General features: G+C 54.1%; 1 protein-coding gene across 1 annotated transcript; it reads right to left on the bottom strand.

Moving 5' to 3' along the window:
* Nucleotides 1–391: 391 nt before the first annotated feature.
* On the bottom strand, nucleotides 392–18,213 carry CAVIN1 (caveolae associated protein 1). Its single transcript, XM_082779087.1, has 2 exons — nucleotides 17,596–18,213; nucleotides 392–3,171 (listed from the first exon to the last, which is right to left on the bottom strand). The coding sequence occupies exons 1-2, from the start codon at nucleotides 18,013–18,015 to the stop codon at nucleotides 2,506–2,508; spliced, it is 1,086 nt and encodes a 361-aa protein (XP_082635213.1). The 5' UTR covers nucleotides 18,016–18,213; the 3' UTR covers nucleotides 392–2,505.
* Nucleotides 18,214–20,110: the final 1,897 nt, after the last annotated feature.

Raw genomic sequence — 20,110 nt, 5'->3', positions numbered from 1 at the left:
AAGGGAGGGAGGAGCGGGGGGGGGAGAGGAGGGTGCCGGGAACGGCCGTGCGGGAAACCCGGCTGAGTTCCGGGCAGCGCCGTGACGTCAGCGCGCGGCCCGCGGCCGCCGCCGCCGCCTCTTAAAGGGGCCGCGCCCTCACCGGGGGGGAGCCCGGGGGGGCCCACAGCGACCCCGCCCGGGGCACCGGGGCAGCACCGGGGTGGGGGAGCCACGAAGCCACGAAGCCACGGGGCCTGGGGGGGGGGGGGAAACCGAGCCTTGACGAGGCTTGGCTGCCCTGCCAGGGCTTCCCAGGGGGGTTTCAGTGGTCCTGGGGGGTGCCCGGTGCCCCCCGGTGGGACGGGAGCCCCCCGGTCCGGTTGCGCAGAGCGAGGCGGGAGGCTGGGGCTCGTAGAAAAGAGCTTTATTAGCGGGGCTGCTCGCCGGGAGGCAGCCGGAGGAAGCGGTTAGAGGCTGCAGCAGCCCCCCTGGGCGAGGGGGGGGGGCACGCGTTAAAAAAAAAAGTAATAAAAGTGTTGAAAAAATAACCAAAAACGCAATAATTGGGGCTTTGGGGAGAGGAGTGTGGTGGTGGCGAACTGCCCGTGGTGGGCACAGCGGGAGCAGCGGCACGCGGGGCTGCCCGTCCTGGTCCCCGGGATGGGGATGATGTGGGACGGGGAGCCGGGGGGGTTGTAGGGCCAGGAGCTGGTTGGGTTGTAGGGCTGAGAGCCAGGTGGTCTGTGGGGTCCGGAACCGGTTGGGTTGTAGGGCCTGGAGCTGGTTGGTTTGTAGGACCGGGAACCTGTGGATTTGTAGGACCGGGAGCCCGTTGATTTGTAGGACCGAGACCCAGTTGATCTGTAGGACCAGGAGCCGGTTGGTCTGTAGGGCCCAGAGCCGGTTGCTTTGCTCCCACTGCCACGGGGGAGCCTTCACCTCGCAGCCCCTGTTCAGCCCACGCACCTTGGCCCCTGCCCGCAGCCGCCCCCCAGCCCCGCATCCCGGGGGTCTCCCGGGGCAGACGCCTCGTCCCCTCAGGGCAGCAGGGCAGGACCCCCCCCTGGGGCTGGGGGCACCGGACAAGAAGAGGGGAAACGATGCGGAGAGGAAAAGCAAGTTTATCTATTTAGTGGGGCCAGCGGCAGCCGTCCCCACTGCACGGGGAGGGGGGGAGCGGGCCGGGAAGGAAGGTGCTGAGCCCGGGGTGCTGAGCACAGCCCCGCACATCCCTCCCCTGCCTGCCGGGAGCAGCCCCGGTGTGTCCGCAGCTCCCCGGGGGCAAAACTGCCGAAGGCGAGCGGCCTCCTGCCCTCCCCGTGGCTCCTACGGGGCCGGGGCGATGCCGTGGTGCTGGCTGCGTGCGTGAGAGCCGGAGCGTGGCAGCCCCGGGGGAGCTGCGGGGTGCGATGCGAGCGCTGCCGTGCTGCGGGGGACGGAGCGAAGCCGGCGGTGGGGAAGCAGGAAACGGGGAGGGAATGAGCCTGAGCCCTGCCGGGACCCCTGGAGGAAGCAGGGGCTGAGAAATCCTCGAGGTGTCGGGGCTGCTCCCTGATGGTCGAGTGCCTCGCGAGGCGCCGGCACACCCCAAACGCCTTCTTGCAACAAATTGCAGCCGCTGCTGGGTTCTCCAGCACCGCCGCCTGCCTTCGCCCTCTCCCCAGCCAGCCAGCAGGCACCTCGCTGCCTGCTGCCACCAAAAAAGAGGGGTACATCGCCCCAGCTCTGCGTGCTCCCTGCCTCGGGGAGGGTTTTGGCAGGCAGCCCATTACCCCAAGCACGGGAGCGTGCGCCCACCCTGCCTCTGCGAGGGCAGCGCTGCAGGGAGCAGCGGCAGGAGGGGTCTGGGGGACGTGGTGGCAGCCGGGCTTCGTGGTGAGCCTGTCCCGGCACCACCACGGGAGGGGAGAGCAGAGCAGACCCGCCTGCGTGCCACGAGGCTCATACAGCTTCGCCCTCGCTCTGCAAACCCCCAGGATTTGCTCGGGTCTCCCCTCCTGCAGCACGGAGCCGTGCTGCCCCCAGAGGTGGCCGCTCAGCCTGGTGGGGGGAGCTGGGGTGTGGTGGGCTGGGCAGGGTGCTTGGCACGAAGCTTTCTTGACGCCAGGGCTTTGCTCTCAGAGGCACTTGGGTTTTCCAGGTGTACAGCCGTTATTATCTTGGTTTTAGCACTCTCTCCAGCTGGGCTGGGTCCCCGTCGCTCAGGGCTCGTCTTCAGGGCCGGTGGCTGGAAGGCTCTCACGCAGGCCTGTGGCAGGAATGGTCTCCGAGGGTGATTTGACGTGTGTAAGAAAAAAAAAAAAAAACAAAAAACAGTCCCATGTTCCTAGTGTTCCTGTGTGCTAAAACTAAAATATAAAATACACCTCGTCCTAGCAGGCAGGGGATTGGCGTCGGCTCTGCGGGGTAGTAAAGAGGCATGGTGTACGCTTTCCCCCGGGGCACCGGGGCAGAGAGATCTCAGAAGGTGACTGGTTCCGTGGTCAGCCGTCCGTCCGCAACCCTTCCGCGCTGCCGCGGGTGCTACTCACTGTCACTCTTGTCCACCAGTACCGCGTCGGACTCCTCGGTGATCTCCAGCAGCGTGTGCATCTCGGGGCTCTCCCCACGCATCAGATCCGAGTTTTCTCCCTCCTCTCCGCCGACCTCCACCAGCTCCGTGGCTTTGACTTCCACCTCGCCCTCTCGTATCTTCTTGACGTGGAAGGTGAAGGGCGGCACTTTGTAGACGGCCGTCTTGGACCTGGCGTAGATGGTGTGGTCGGGGGTGAAGGACTTCCGCAGCTTGTCCCGAGAGGTCTTCATCTTCTCTCTCCTCTCGTTAGTCACAATCTTGGTGCCCAGTTTGTTCATCCTCTTCTCCAGGTTGTGGCGGGTCTTCTCCAAGTTGTGGCGGGTCTTCTCCAGGTTTTCCTTGGTCTTTAGCTTAGTCTTCTCCATCTTCTCCTTTGAGAAGGCCTTCTTAAAGTCATCCACTCTCTTCATGCCGCTCCTTTTGATGCGCTCTGCCCTTGACTCTTCGATAATCTCCTCGATCTCCACCTCCTCATCCGAGGAGAGCTGGATGTGATCCTCCTCCGCGTGGTCCTCGCCAGCCGGCACCTCCTCACCCTCGCCTTCCTTCTCTTGCTTCTCACCCTCCTTCAGGGACTTGCTGATGCTCAGCTTCGATGGGAGCTTCACTTCATCCTGCAAGACACAGAGCGGAGCCAGTGAGACACGCACCCAGCCTCGCCAGCCCCCGCTGCGCTCCGTGGTGCTGCCGAGCACAGCGACAACTCACTGCCGAGCAAACCCAGGCAGCCTCCGACCCGGGCTCATCCTCTCCATCACCTGATAAATGACTCTAAAGAGGATCAGCTCTGTCCCACTGCATCTTACGGCTCTGCTGTATTCCAGCTCCCGTACACCTCTCCGTGCACGCTGGGCTGGTTCCAAACCCATCACTCACCCCGGCTGGGCGAGAGGAGGCAGGCGAGCACCGGGACTGGAGACGTTTCCCTTCCTCCTCTGCCCCTGCCACAGCCCCGTCCCTGCAGCTTCATCCTCGTCCCAGAGCCCCTGAGTCCAACAGGCTCTGGCTGCTGCTCGGATCCCCACACGCAGAGGCTGCTCTGCCCATGGCCCACGCCGCAGCACAGGGACATGGGGAGGACGAGGCAGCAGGACAAGCCACGGAGAATCCCTAACCCTACAAACAGCAGGGCAAAACCAGAGCCTCCCAGTTCCTTCCCGCTGCACGCCATCCCTCTCCCTTGCAAGAAGCAAGAGGGACAGCCCAGGAATCCTGGCTGCTCGCCCCGAAAGCTGCACAAACCTGCAGGCAGGGCAGGGCAGAGCTGCCCTGCAAGGCACATGCTGCTGCTGCTGCTGCGGCTCTGGGGCTGCATCTTCCCCCCCGCCCCAGGGCTCCTGCAGCAAAAGAGGGACGGAGACGGGCAGCAGGAGCCTGGAAGGAACTGCCAGGCATTGTTTGTAGCCCTGCAGCTCACAGCTCAGCGTGCCGGAGCACAGCACACCTCCGCTGTGCACCTAAGAAGCTCCCAGCAATGACACTCGTGCATGGGAGCAGAGACTGGGAGCTGGAGCCATCGAAGCACTGGGAAGCTGTCACGGAAAGCTCCCAAACCCAGGGCTCCTGCCTCATTCCTGCCTTTCCAGCCCTGATCTCTTGGCTGGGACCCCTCCAGGGTGAAGGACGTGAGCTGTGTCTGCCCGGTGGGCATACAGGCTGCAGCCACAGCTCTTACACAAGCTGCTGAAGCATCCTCAGCCCCTCTGCCACGTTGTGCTCCCCTGCGCCTTCCCCTCCCCATCAACCCAAACCCTTCCCACAGCTCATCTTCTCCTCCCAGTTCTCCCAGTGCCCACCCCAGTGCAGTGCTGGGCTGCAGGTGGCAGCACAATCCAGCCCCGGGCACCCGGGCACGTCGCCCAGCCTGGCCTCGACCCCTGGGTCTGCGCTCAGCCTTTCCCAAGGCCTGCAGGGATCCAGATGTGGGGCTGGGCCATCCCCCGGGACGGAGCCTGCAGCCCTGTTTTTCCCATTTCAGCGCTGGGGAGGTCGGCCGGGGCTCTGTCTGAGCCTGGATCCAACGGAGGCAGAAGCAACGGGTCCTGAGGCACAGCGGGGTTACGCGGTCTCTGCTGGGGACAGGAGGCAAATTCATTCAGCTTCTCCGCTCCCCTGGGTCAGCCAAGTCTGTGATCCCCGTGGCAGAGGACAAGCGTGTGCCCAGGAGAGGCACTCGGGCCAGGAGAGGGGCACAGGTCTGGGGCGGGATTGGTTTTCATCCGAGCAGCACATAGCGTGCGGCCCTGCCGCAATGAATCACCTCGGTGTTCCCAGCGCAGGCTGGAAATAGCCCCTCACTGTACAAAGCCTCGCAGCTGCGGGGCTGCAGCCCGCGGCCCAGAAATTTCTTGCCCGAGTTGTTTTAACCTACGGAGCTGGGAGGGCCAGGCGGGGAGCAGTGAGCCGAGCGCTGCCAGAAAGCCAGCAGCAAGGAGGCACGGCCTGCCCTCACCCCCAGCGTGCACGGAGAGGAGTCGGCGGGGTTGAGATCGGGAGAAAACTCAGCGGGGCTGAGATCTGGAGAGGACTCTGATGGATTGAGAGCTGGAGAAGACAACGGGAAAGCAGGACGCCCGGGTGCCACTCGGCTCTGGAGGGGACAGGGGGCCCAGCACAACACCGGCTGTGGCCACTGCACTGCAAGCCAACGAGCCACGCGGATGTCAAGGGCCAGGACATGCCGGTCATCACACATCAAAACAGCCCCAGGGGACAGGTCCCAGACCTGTTTCTGTGCAGGTTTCTTCAGTGCTGTCTCTGCGCCAGCCCGGCGGGCCCGCGGTGGCTGGGGACGTCGCGACCCCTCGTGCGGTGCCAGAAGGGACAGCGTGTTCGCACGCCACGCCGATGGAATGCGAACGTCGGATGTTTTCGGTTGTTTTCTCATTCTTCCCCCAAGAACAGCGCTGCTCCTTGGGCAAGCAGGTCTAGAAATGAGAGGGGATCTGAGGACAAGTGTGTGAACGGTGACAAGTCAGTGCCACGGAGCAGCTGGCTCAGCGAAGGCGAGCGGGGTCGCAGTGTCCGTGGTCAGAGTGCGACGCCTGGGGTCCCGTTCCTGGATTTGATTTGAACAGAAAGCTGCAGTGGACAAGGCTCTTCACCCCCCGAAACCTCGGCTCAGGTCTCAGCTGCTTTCTGGAGGTTAAGGTGACGCAGCCAACATGTGTTTTCTCCATTTGGTTCGCCGCTCCAGGAGAAAACAATGCCCATGCTCTCCAGAGAGCCGGGTCAGGCCGGAGTAAATTCCCACCGCTAGGAAGCAGGGACCACGTCCTCCACAACAACACCTGCTGGAGCAATCCCCGAGACTCGCGCAGCCCCTGGCCCCACGGAGCCAAGAACATCAGGAACTCCAGCACTTCCTTCCCTCCGTGTCAACACAATGAGCCAGAACAAAGGCATCCCCTGCTCCCCCTGGCACGACTGTCACTGGAAATGGGCCATATCCTGCGCGCTGCGATGCCTATCGGCCCCTTGTTAGCTCCAGAGCATGTGCGTCCAAAAAGAAACAGCAGCACAAAGCCCCCACGCCTGCCACGTAAGATAACCGCCTTCCTTGGTGTTGGGACCATCCAATTTTGTCTTCTCACTGAATTTTTCCGATGGACGGGTTGCAGAGGCAGCTGTGATGTCCCTCCGAACACCCACCTCAAGCTGCTCCCCTCACAGCCTTGGCGGTTCCCCCTGGGCAGCCTCGCTCCGGAGCTGGGGTGAAGGTGCCGCTCTCGGCAGCCCATCCCATTGCACTCTGAGAAGAGCAGCTGCTTGATTCCCTAATTTGACCTTAATTCCCCCAGACCGTACCCATTTACAGCCCAGAGGCGCTGCGGACTCAGCCTCCGCACCTCTCTCGGGGCACCCTCCTGCTCAGTCTCCGCACAACTCTCTCCGTAAGGAGGATCCCACACCCCAACCCCAACCCCGGGCCGTTTCCTAGAGCTCACCTCCAGCTGTGTTTGGGGAACCCTTTGCAATTCTCCCCCGTTCCCTTTCCAGCAGGGCCTGAAAATGAAGCCAGGGTGGCCAGGGGGCACCGTGCCCACTGCAGGGCCTTCAGGCCAGCTTGAAGGCTAGGGACAGCACCTCTCTTTTTTATGATTTCTGGTACAATTCCTACATTTCTTCCCCTTTCTCTTCTTCAGCCTGACCATGTTCCTAGTGGTAGATAACCAGCTGGAGGACAGCTGCTGGATTCTCAGCAGCGTTTCGTTTGGGTCGCTTTCCCGACTCGGCATCCCCCTGCTCCACGCCATGACAGCAGCGAGGGACAATGGGGATCTGCAGGAACAATCAGGAACCATCCCGGGTCCATGGGTGGCTGCCACGCAAATCCCTGCTCAGGGCAAGGCTCTGTGCTGCGTGCGCTTTGCTGCGCTCATGACCCATCCAGACGAGCCACATTTTTAACAGCAGGCATTCCAACCGCTCTATTTTTACTGGGAAAACGCTGACCCTTGAAGTGGGCGAGCCCAAAGCCCTGGCTCTTGGCATCCCTGCGTGGTGGGGTGTTCGAACGCCCCCTCCCCATCGCCAGATGCAAACCAACCCTGGTCTCTGAGGCAGCCTGAGGCCAGCTGGCACAAGGACAGCGGGTAAACAAGATTTCGCAGCAGATTTTTCTCCCGAGACAACAGAAATCTTCCCGCTCTGTGCACGCAGCACGGGTACGCCCAGCACCGTGCGCCTGTGCATGTGCTGAACCGAGCACCGAGCTCCTTCCAACCCGACGTGCTCCATGGAAAGGTTCAGCTCCGGCTCCGGTTTACCCGTTCCACTTTACTTGCCCCCTTTTACAGCCTGCCACCCTGAATCTGATGTGTGGCCGCACTGTCCCTTTGGCACGGAGCTCCCCGGGGAAGCAGCTCGCTTCGGGACGCTCCCTGCCCGCTTGCACAGCCCGTGGGACCGGCAGCCTGCCCGCCTGGAGACCCGGGGGCACCCAGGAGGGGCTCGTGCACCGACCCCAGCTGGCTGCCAGCTGGCAGGGGGCTGCAGCGCTCCGTGTTGGTTCTGCTTCAAGCAGTTCAAAGCTGCTCGATCTCCGCTCTGCTCCGCTAAGTGGGCTTTTTTATCTGACTCGGTTTTGGAGCCCCGAGTTCCCTCGCAGTGAGTCAGCCGCCGGGCCGTTCGGGCCCTGCACATTCCTCCTGGTTGCCACAACACAAGTAAACACTGCCCTTGTCACCCGCGGGGCAATGAGACACAAAGCTGAGCTGTATTCCCAGCCCTGCAGAGCTCCTGAAGGGCTGCGGAATCGCCAGCAGACCTGGGGAATGCTCCCGAAGCTCCTGAAGGGCCCCTGGATTGCTGTTGGATAGAGGCTCGTTTTATCAGCATGTAAAAAAATAATAAAAAAAAAAGAGCCCCAGCACTCCCAGCCGGTCCGATCTCCAGTTTGGAGGTTTAATGGAAGGACTGAGGCATTTTTCACACGCGCATGCTAATCACATCTGCAACTCATTTCGCTCAGCTATTTTTACACAACTGCAAGAGCACACGGGGTTGGGTTTGGTCGACATGCAGCTGGAACATGCAGAACACGACCCGCTCGCATCCCCCCCATCCTCCTGTGACCAAAAGGGGCCGATCCTGGCTGGCGGTGGCTGAGCCTGGGCTTTCTGCACCCCCTGCGCCCTTCCCCTGCCCACCCAGGGCAGGGCAGACAAGCTGTGGCCCGGGGGAGGCTGCGGGAGGAATTACAAGCATCTGGGCAGAAGGCAGGCTTCCAGGTCAGGCTGAGCCCTGCCAGAGAAGGACAAGTTGTGCGCTCCCACAGCCGCGCGACCTGCTTCCTCTGAGGATGCTCTGCTGGGCTGACCTGCCACCAGCATCCAGGGAAGGGGGATTCGGGTATTGCTGCGTATCAGCAATGCCTGATGGCCACCTAGGAGAGCTCGGGGACCTAAAGATGCCCTGCGTGGAAGAGAGGAAGGCTGGGCTTTCTTCTTTCGGCACCTTGCTGGTAAAGGCTTTTACGTGGGAGACAATTGCGTTCAGACTCCTGTTGTATCACTAACGATAACTGCGGGGTTTTGTTTGCTTCTCAGTTTAGATATCTTGTCTTGAAAAGGAAAAGTTTTCCCTGGCAGCTTCTGCCAGATCCCCAGATTGCTGCGCTGAGTTCACCTTTGCCTGGCTCCCTTTCTGGTCCTTTTCCCTAGAACGCAGTGGCCGTACAATACAGCCCTCTGAGAGGACGGTGTGTCACACAACAGTGAGAAACACAACATTTCACCCCCAGTGCAGGCAGCTGGATGTTGAGATGTTCTCTCCAGCAGCCACACAACAAAAAGAAGCACAGCAGGGCACTGCACCACCACCAGCCGACTCCAAACCATTTCACAAACACCCATAAAAAACCTTACGGCGAGTCTGAGGAGGTCGGTATGATCAGGTCTGGATTTCAGAGGGAGAAACCAAGGCTCAGAAAACGGGAAGGATTTGCCCAGCCCCTGCACGACTAACGGGGCCAACAGCACCTGGCTGCCAGTCCTCTGTGCAAGCCGTCCGGCAGTGCCTCCCTCCCTGACGGCAGAGGTAGCATGAGAGAAGTCCTGTAATGCCTGAGAGAAAACGACAGCTCCTCAGCTCCCGTCCTAACACTGGCAGCAGCATGCAGCGAACAGCGAGCGGATTAGTCGACAAGCAGAGGCACTTCTGGCAGCTGCAAGGATCAGCCTTGCGGGTCTACGGGCTTGCAGCAGCCTCAGCTAGGCGGGGAAGGCGAAAGCGCTGGAATTAGCAGCTTGCAGAGGTTCAGGAGAGGTTCAAAACAATCTTCAGGGGTTCTCCTCCGAGGCCCTAAGACTGCTGCCTCCTCCCATGTCTTCTGCTGGGTTGGGCCACGGCACTTTGGGCAGCGCGGGCGGAGGGAAGAGTTCCTGGAGAGGGCTCAGAGGGCAGTCCCTGGCGCAGGCTCGCAGGGCACGCTCTGCATCTTCGCGGGCTGAGGTGAGGAAAACGGCATTTCAATGGCCGGTGGAAAGGAACCACAGTGGAAAAACTTACTGTCTCCCCGCTGGCCAATCTGGTTAGGAATATTGCCAACAAACGTAACCCCGTTAGTGTAAGCGCAGGCAGAAAGGAAAGACACGGCGGGATTTAGCAAAGGGAGAAGGCAGGCAGCAAAATGTGACAGAAAAGACAGTCAGCAAAGATTTATGAGAAGAGTATCTTTCTCTACCTCACAACAAGCCCTAGGAAACACAGAATCCCTGCTGTGATTTCGCACGAATTGTGTGATTAAATGCTGCTTTCAGGTCAGATTCTGGTCTTTTTTCACACTGCTGTTTAGAGTGGTTTGAGGTAAGTTATGCTGGCGACATCCCCACTTTGTTGGGGTGTAGCCGAAACCAGAGTGTGTTTCGATGTGTGAGATTCTGAAAAGACAGAGGCTGTAAAAGCCTGTAGTTGTTAACTCAAACACACGGGCTGGAGAGATGGAAAAAGCCGTGTGTGCTTCCAGAATCATCCACCCGGCTTTGTCAGAGCACTGACAATGCCCTGAACCAACTGGACAATGCCCAGCAGCTCAGCCAGCTCCGCTCAGCGACGCAGCAAACACGCTCCCCGCAACATCGGAACCTCTCTCGTTTGCTAAGCACATCCTGGGGACAGCGGGTGGCAACTCAGCAGCCCTGGGAGCAGCTGGCATGTGAAATAAACCCCTCCAAAATGCAACGAGCTTGGCTTTGACTCTTACGTTCCAAAAGTCGGATGGATTTTATCTCCAATAGTGTCGCAAGAGGTCCAGAAAAAGAGAAGCTTTGAATCCTTTGCAAGAAGACAACTGAGCGCTGCAGTGAGAAGTTACCAGAACGATGCTGCTGAGACCAAGGAAAAGCTCTAAAATATGAGGGGAAACAGCAAAATAGGTTGAGATTAGATAAGTGTTAAAGGGACAAACTAGTTCCTTCTCAAGCAGCATCCCCCTGACTGGCAGAAGCCGTTCTACCCTCTGTAATTCTGGGCATTGTGCAATCTTTCTGGCACCATTTTCGAGCGAGCATCTCTAGTTACGCTGTGTCCTAGAAGTTATCTCTTAAAAGGCCGTATCTTCTTCATTAGCTGGTGAGAGCGAGCAGCTTGGTACAGGCGCTGGAGCAAGCTCAAACTTGATGGTGAAGAGCCAGGGAGGAACGGTGCAGGGAGTCCTCGCTGCGAAGGAGGCTGTGTTTGGAAAAAATGCTTTTGCCTAACAGTGAGTCAGAAGAAAGGCAGGTCTGTAGGAAACAGCCAAATAAATAGACTGCGGAGAGAAAAGGCTTTTTTTTTTTCCTCCCTGTCAGAAGAAAAACGTTTTGATTCTATTATCAGTCTGTTTGCACAACTGGCTCCTCCCGGATAAACCTGTCCCAGCTGATTAATAACTCCAGACCTATTTCTGAACAGCAAACCAATAAAGATGGGGCTTGCCTTGCAGATGATAGGCAGATGGATCGGTGCTGATACTGACATTTGCATCCTCACGTGCCAGGTACAGACTAAACATCCTGAGACTTTTTGTTCCAAATATCTGATTTTCCCTAACTGACACGGAGCATCTTTGTCTCTGGTCTTTGTCTTATCTCACAGCCGGACAGCGCTGGGCAGGATTCCTCAGATACTTCATAACTTGTAGAAAATCTTCCAGAACTAAGAGGACAACGTTATCCTAAACAGGAAAAAGAAGGCTGAGCGTGTTGCCTCAAAGCCTAGGAGGCAGTACCATGCTTTACGCCGGTCACAGACGCATCAGAGTGGAAACTGCATCCATCTCTACTCACTGCTTGGTTACAAACAGCATTTTGTGCTTCTGGACAGTGCAGCAGAGCAAGAAGCAGCTTCCATGAAGAGGCAGGAAAAACCCCCAATGAGCTTTTTGGAAAAATGGCTCTGTTGGAGCTTAGCCTCTCGCTCCTTGCACCCGCAGAGCCCTGCAGAAAGGAGCGTGCCCTGCCTGGAGCTGGGCTGGAGCGAGCGCGCTCTGACTCAGCCGCGAGCAGCTCAGAGCCTGTCTGTGAGTAATGCTGGAGGACGCAGGGGAAGCCTGCCAACTAGCACGTCGTGCTTACTCCAAAGCATGAGAGCAACTAAAATGGGAGAAACGGAGATAATATGCGGGAACACTGCTTCGTGCATGATGCTCGCATCCCTTCCAGTGTCCTGCAGGGCCCGTTGCACCAAGCAGCCTCCACCACCCGCTGGTCGGACTCCCTTCCAGGGAGGTGGCGCAGGCTGAGCACAGGCCAGCTTCTTGAACCCTTTTGACTTCTAATCCCAGACCTGCAAACTGGGTTACACGTGGCCTCGATGGGTTGATTTGTGTCTGCTAAACGCTCTCATCTAGCTTACGACTGGGAAAATGAACCGCGATCTCACTGGAAATGAGCACACCGGCCACCTTGCCCAGTGAGCACTGCGGGCAAATTCTGCTCTGGGTTATTCTGCTGAGTGCAGTGGCCCTGTTGGCATCACAGACACGGTGACAAATGCTCAGATCCACTGCTGGAAGGCACAAGAGACGCCTGCGAGAGGAATATGTGATTAGAAGGAACATTACCTTTGGTTTTATTTTTATGAGCCACTGAAAATCAAATCTAACCCTATCTCAACTGGCTGAGAAACCTCTGGCCCTTTGCTCTGAGATGATTTATTGCTGCACAGCTCAATGTGTGACTGTAGTGCTGAAAAGGTTTCAGCAAAACAAACAGCCCTGGCACTAGCTGCTTATAAATAATACCTGAATGATGAAATATTAATGAGGTTGATTCCGAGCTGCAACAGGGGAACCCATGATCCAGAGCTGTCTTTTGGTAGAAAGAATGACAATTTGCACTGAGGAGAACCCTGGAAATGAGAGCCATTAACATCCTGAAATCCTTCAGAGGCACAGTCTCCTCTGAACTATTATCTTGGGACTCTTATAATTCAGCAACACACAGAGAATATGCAGGCATCGTTGCCCATCAGGATGCCAACACGGTGCCCTTACCGTGGAGAGAGAACACAGCTGAATTCGGGGCTGCAGCCCAGAGGAAATGACTGGAACAATATTTCCCCCCTTCCCGTGGGCTGGCATTTTTTCACCTCTCATTTTGCTGCTTTCGTGGGCAAAAGCAGAACAAAAGTGAAGATACAACAGCTTTCTGGGCTGATATTCGCACAGCAAAGATGCCGGTAGTTGGGCAAACTGCACTGAATCCAAGCTCTGTCAGGCACACGGGCTGTTATTTGGGACGGCAAATTGCTCCAGTTATCACAAACTGTCTGCTGTCCTTAGCCTCATACAGCTTTCATTTCGGAACAACTAATTTGAAACAAAACCGTGGCTGGGGGTAGCCGAAATGCTGCTGAGGATGGGGAGAAAAGCAGCAGCCCCGGGGAAGTTGGGTGCAGCTGCTGCAGAGGCAGGAGCTGCCTGTGCTGCCGTGGCTCTCCTCACCAAACCCCAAGCCCCACGCTCTGCTTTGGGGATCGCAGCCCCCAAAAAGCTCAGATCTGGCTTCCGAATCCTCCACAGCAAGGCGTGGGTTTGAAATTCATCCCTCCTCCCTGGGATCCTACTGCTGCCGTCCGTATAAGGCCCACAGGAGGCACAAAAAGCCAAGCTGTGCTATTTATACCTCCCCGTGCAGCCCTACCTACCCTGCTCATTGTGCCGCCGGCGGTCACTTTCGGCCCTGCTGCAGCAACCACCCGGCCCTTCCCCGGGAAACTCTGCTCCTTGCGGGGCTCCGAGGAGCTGCTGGGTTCAAACAATGAGCAGAGAAGTCCTGCAGGAGCTTCCGACCCTGCGAAACCATCAGGAATTTCTATTTCATATAAACGAAGCTGTACATCAGGAGCCAGACTCTCCCTAGAGCTCAGCTCCCACATAAGCCTCAAAATAAAGGACCGGCACATTTCAGAAACTCAACACCTAATGCGTGTGCCGAGGGCTGCAAGCAGTCAGACGTCTGGCTGTAAGAAAAGCAGGCCCTCGACATTTACAGGAATAGGTTTAATTGTCAAAAAAAAAAAACATTTGGAGGAAAAATCCCGTGCTTACATAACTGCTGACACGTGCTGCTCGTCAGATGAATGAGGCACAGCCTGGCCTGAGCGCACGGCTTTGTGCCTTAGGCTCCCATTATTTCACTGTGAACTGCAGTAACCAGCCCAGTTTCTTCTGTCTAAACCCAGGATATTTGGGATGAAGTCACTCCGTTTTGTTTTCATTAGCAGCCACTCTAACCGGATTTGATACTTTGGTGTCCCAATTTCTCTGCAAGGCAGGAGCCTGGGACAGGAGGCACAAAAGGAGTCCTGAGGAGCTCTGTACGTGCTGCTAACAAACACACGCAGTCATCCGACAGCAAACGTTTTAGGAAGGAAAGTCCTGATCCTGATAAGAATGCTGAACTTCTGTTTACATGAGTGTTGTCACCTTTTTTCAGTAGCCTCATTTTCAGAACCAGAAGATGTGGCAACTTGGAGGAGTTTTGTTGTTTTTTTTTTTTTTTTTTCCCAGTTTCATTCTCAAGGATCTAATTGCCCAAGATAAGTCCGTAGGAAAAGTCTTACCTCGGCAGAGATCAGAGCAGCCCCTGACAAAACCAGGCCAGAGTGCATTTCAGAAAACGGGCAAAGGCGAGTGTGCCTCCATCTGTCGCTGCAGGCGATGTCTGTAACCGTTCTGTTTAATGCCTGGCATTAAACATTCTGTTTAAGGCCTTAGCAGGCCCCCGCGGATGGGATTTTCAGTACTGTACTTTTTGCCCCAAAGTCTGAAACGAACGCAGACGCGCTTTAGGCTCATCTCCACAGGTCAAGCCAAACACAATTTGATTTTCACTTCTTCCTAAGCTAACAGCTAGCAAAATCTAACACTTGCATACAGTTTGACCTCTTCTCTCAAGGTGCCAAAAGGTCTTATTTGCACTCCTGAAATAGTCCCTTCCATAGCTGCTGGAGACTCAGCATTCATCGCTGAGAGAAGAACCAAAAATCTATAACCTGGAAAGAGCTGATTTGTCTGTAACACCTTTTATTTCTTCAGACCTTAGAATTGTGCAATATTAGATCTGTTTAGAGCATGACGACTGTTCTGCTCAGCCACCTTGCTTGAAAATAGCCGTCGCTGTTTTTATGTAATATCTGGTGTCTCGAGTTTGTCTCGTTGTCCGAAAGAGAAGACTAATAAATCTTTGCATTTTTATCCACAGCAACTGACAATGCAATTACGCAGGGAAGTTAATCACAGCTTTCCAAAGACATTTTTTTCTGAGTTAGAAAGTAGTAATAACGTTGTTCCCCATGACAGAACTAATTAAATTACCAGGAGACTATATAATTTGAACTTTGAAAGGTGGTTGGATCTTAAGAAGCGAAACGCTGAATTAGACAAAAGTTATTTTGTACTTTGGCAGTTTCTTTGTTTTTATGATAGACATGGTTAAGGAAAAAATGCAATTTCCACATTTAAACCCCCAGGGTGGAGCCCACTGCAAAGTGTTGGTTTTATAATACTGTTAATACACTGCAAATATTTCATTATTAAGACTGAAACACAGGGGGATATTAGTAAATGGGTAATCTGGGCATAATCAGTAAGGCTTCTTGCAACAAACAGCATCGTCTGATATCAGTAAAGCAGCACAACGTCATCCTTGGTTTGAGAAATGCCTCTACGATGTATACACAAAAACTACCACGTCTATCCTTGTCGAGTTTTGCTATTTAAATGCACTAGAATAATCTGTTCTGCATAATTCCAGACAAAGTACCACTCTTGTCATTGATATGCCTAGAATTACTGGCAGTAATAAAATGTACAGATGAATAAATCAATACACAAAATTGTAACCTGTTGTTTTGGCAAATCCCTGCAATTCCCAGTCAGCCTGTGTTAGAAATTTCTGAAGATTGGCATCTCCATAACCACAGTAAGATGCAAACTCTACAAACGCTGTTGTCCCAGGAAAAAACAAGGTAGGATAAATCTCCCCAAAGCCTAAAACAAAACTTCCCAAATCCCCCCAAATGTTTAACTTCCATAGAATAGAAGGTTTCCACCAGTAAGAGCGACTCTTACATCCAACAGATGATTTTTCCTTACACTGAGCCACACCGTCTGGGTTTCCGTACAATGAAAATCTCGTAGTGACCTTTTTATGGAGTTCAATCTACAGATTAATGCAGCTATGAAAAATAAATCAGTTTTCTATATGAGAAATAATCATCGTAGCTCTGAGACAGGCTGTAGACTGATGTAGTTTAGGAATATTTTCCTAAATTCTGTGTTTCTGTTGTATGCAGAGAGCAGTGGTTACACTGCAGAGGACTGCAAGAACACATCACAGTTGCTGAAGGGATTCCCTGTGGTCCTAATCCTGCAATCAAAATACTCGGTGCATGGGTCTGCCTTTGTCACAGCAACACAGCACAAGAGTACTCTAGATAACGGCATTTGTTACTCAGTCACATTAATATTCTTATTGCCTAGCTCTTTCTAGTATTCACACATCAAAAACCCATCGTGGATTTTATTATAAAATCCCTGCTGCAGTTCCCCCTCAACTGATTCCCTCAGAAGTTGTTCTGGCCTCATTGCATCAGTGTCAGTTTTGCCCCTGGTTTCCTTTAGAAGCTGTTTTTTGTTTTTTTGTTTTTTTAAATTCGAAGACAAATTTTACTCTACATTGATGAGCAACTCCAAACCAAAATGAACAGCTCACAAAATGACGATCTGCCAATATTTAGGATGCTTCCAAAGGACCCAGGAGCTTGCCAACTTCCTACCTATTTCCATAACCACAAGGAATGTTTTGTTTAAACAATTCCCTTCACTCTTCTCATTTTGTAACGTTTGTGGCTTCTGCAGGACATTTAGAGTTCTATCATATTTTTCCACGGTTAGGTCGGTCTTCCCAAGAAAGCCTTTAAAGAGCTTGCAATAAATGCAGCTATAAAGCTGGTTAGGTTGCCCGCAGGATCTGAATATGCTCGCGTGTTTCAGCCTTTCAGGCACGATAAAACTACAAATGCTTAAGCTCTGATTCAGCGAGTTACACAGGCCCCACACTTGTTAGATTCCTGAGCCTATTATGATCAGCTCTCCCTTCAAACACTGTAGTGAGAAATGTTTTCCATTTTTTTTTTCTGGTTTTCTTCTCTCTCTTCCCGGGATCAGCACCAGACACTTCTCTATTTGTCCCTGTCGCTGTCTAGTACTAACCCCGAGGCTTCTAGCTGAACCATTAACTATTTCACTCACTTTTCTTTCATGACCAATACGAGAATTTGCTCTGACAAGGATGACTAACTTCAAACAGGAAAGGAGAGAAACATATTCCTCCTTCTCCTCTTGTTTAATATTAAAGGAAAAACCCAACCCTTAACACGGGGGATGAACATGAAGCAAATTAAAGCTGTTACAGTAATTAGACAATAAGGGGACTCCAGATGTGCAGGTTACAGTAACGAGAACATGGAAATAGTTCAAACACAATGGCAAAGGCAGACCCAAGAACTAATGAGCTCATGCAATTGTTCTGTATTTTCTCTAATGGCTCTGTCCTAGCCAGCGAGATTAACCCCGGTGCCGGGGTTACTCTGTCTTGTTGTTATGAAATGCATGTCCCAAATCTGAAATATTACCGCTCTCCACGTAGCACTACACATGGTGCCCCTCAGTAGAAAAGACGTTAGTGGACAGATTTACCACAGACCCCCCCCGAAACCAGTGCATTCCTGCTTTTTTTTTTTGTCTCTTTGTTTGTTTTTTCAGTTAAGCAGCAAATCGGGTTATTTTGATACTCCTAGTCCCTTGCAAGAAGTGCTTAGGGCCGTTCTCGCTGCTTTCATTAAAATTCCTGTTAAATGCAGCAACTCTGTCTTAGGACACACAGACGGCACTGAAACATGAATGGGAGCTATTTCAGACCCACCTCCCTTTGGAACAGCAGCCAGTCAGGGGAACTGGGGCGAGTAGTGGACCGTGCAGTGTGTCAGAGCCATCGGGAATGAAAACACCCACTGCCAGAACATACAGAAGTCACGGAATAGCTCCTTACCTGGTAGATCATGACTTTGAAATTCCTGCGTTTCAAGAGCTCCGCTTCGTTGGCCTCCAGCTTCTTTATCTGCCCAGCTTGCTTCTCCAGGTTCTGCCGAACCGTCTTCACGTTGACGCTCACCTTGCGCACTTTTTCCAGCATCTTGTTCACGGTGTTACTGGTGGTGGTGTGCGCCTTCGTCAGCTTGGTTAGCTCTCCTTGGATGCTGGTCACTGCGCTATCCATCTCTTGCTGTCTCTCCTCCAACTGGGTTTGGGTCAGCTGGATCTGATCCACTGCCCCGATGATCTTGTCCAGAAGGGTCAGCACCATCACGCCGTTGATCTGGTCTGATTTGATGGGTTCTTCGGGCGTTTGCTCCTCCGAGGCCTCGGAAGCGGTTGGTGGTTCGATGATCTGCAAAGTAGTATCCTCCATGATCGCTCGGCTAGCACAGCCCGGGGACGCTGTCACTGCAGGGAGAGAGAGGAGGGAAAACTAAACCCGAGCCTCAGCTAAACTCTGTGCTGGGAGACACGCCAGAAATGGAGAGCACAGTGTGCGGAGGTCTGTGCTGAAATTCAAATGGCACAGCTCTGCAAAGCTGTCCAGTGAAACTGCCCTGCAAAATTTTCCAGGCTTGCAGGTCATTGGCTGACTCCACCTCGGCTATATAAAAGGAGCCCGCTGCCAAATGCCTGATGACCCACCCTTTCTGAAATGATTAAAATAGTTGGAGGGGAGGCGATGGCTTTGCATGCAAACACAGGCACGGCTCAGCAAGGAATGCAAAGCTCTGGAACTCAAAAACCTCTTCTTTACCCTTAGTCTAGAGGCATGATAAGCAATGGGAGGAAAAAACAAAAAGCTTGAGCAAACGGCTCGGGAAGCTGCTGAAAAGAAAGAAACACCACAGCTGTATATGTTAAAGGAAGGCTGGGTTAAACAACTGCACGCGTTCAAGTTCAGCTGGAGAACTCAGATCTTTTGCCAACAGTTAGCATTTTTTCCAGGATTTTGAGAGCCTGATTTTCAACACTCTGTAAAAAAGCTGTAATTTGGATTGAGTAGTTACGGCACATAACTCCTGGGTCATAAAAACGCACGCTCCAGTGTGTGTGAATATAACAGCAGGAGTGCCCCCGGTGCAGGCAGAGTGCACCACAACTCCGAGCAGATTTAACGCAAAAGGAGTAAGAATAATTCACTCCTGAAGTGCAGCAGCTGGCCGCTCCTGCCTCAGAGCTGCGATCTCAGCTCTGCAACCCTCAGTCATCGACAAATCTAGTCACCAGCCCTAAATGCAGGGCACGCTCCAGCGTATGCCATACAAAAATTTACCTGTAAGTGCTCAAATACATCGTGCTACACAGGGCTTTATTGGTTGAACAAACAAACAAACAAAAACAAAACAAAACAAAACAATCTATTTGTTTCATAAATTAATAGAGCACAGAACACTTTGGAAAACAAAGGGAAGGAATAACCCTTATTTTACTGACTTTTAACCTCGGGGCTGGTATGAGGTATGTTCTAGTCTCTGACACGGCAGAAATTCACAGCTGGTGGGACCAGCATTGCCTGGGGACAACGGGGCAAGGAGACGCTCGGGAGGAGCTCCTGGTGTCCACAACCCACTAAGACCAAGCACGGGATCACGAAGAAGGAAACCTCATGTCTCGGGAGTGATCCTGGGTGGGATCACATCACTGCTCCTGTCTTGGCTCAGCCAAGGGAACACGGCCACCCCTGGGTGGACCGAGCTGCTGCCCAGGGCAGCAGAAACCCTCCCAGGCTCCGAGGGATCTCAGAAGGGCTGCAGGCACGCTGGCAAGGCTGCAGTTTCCCTCTTGCCTTGACAATACATCCTGCCTTGGGTTGGGGTCCAGCCTGCCCTTGTCTTTTGCCCCAGGCTGGCAAATAAAATAAATGCCCGACAATTTTTGTCCTTTCCAGACTCACAGCCTCCCTCAACCAGCACTGGAAGGAGTCCTCAATTCCAGGCATACAAGCTGGGGAACCCACTACGCACAACCAGATGTATAGGGACATTGTTTCGTGAGGAATGCTCGCTGCACTCAGCACTTTCCGTGCCCCCGTGCTCTCTGTCGTGTGACAGCTTGCTTTTTAAGGCCGTTGTACCCACACCACGCCGTTGATCTAGGCTGGGTTTTAGTAAGCTGTACTGTGCTGCCTCCACTATGGAATTATGTCACGCATTAAAAATAGCTTGCTTGTCTACACCCTGTTTTTTCCTGGAGGGACCTTTTTTTTCCTGAGCGTTTATTTCCAGTGTTTGGTGCTGATGAGTCAGTTCCATGTAGAAAAACACCCCCCCTGCCAGAGCGTGTTATTTCTCACTGGGGATCTCTCTTTAGAGTGGATTCCCACAGCTGGCTGCTGGGAAGTTCCACGGGCAGGCCGGGACCACACCGCTCTCTTCCCAGCTCTGCCCTGTGTGACTTCGGTGCAATCGCCGTGCCTCAGTTTCCCCAGCTGGGAATAAAACCACCAGCACCAGACCGAGCGCATC

This window comes from Aythya marila, assembly GCF_965140915.1.
Source record: "Aythya marila genome assembly, chromosome: 25".
In the NCBI taxonomy this organism is placed as follows: domain Eukaryota; kingdom Metazoa; phylum Chordata; class Aves; order Anseriformes; family Anatidae; genus Aythya; species Aythya marila.
The sequence above is the reverse complement of the archived record's forward strand: the minus strand, read 5'-3'. Positions and strand labels throughout refer to the sequence as shown.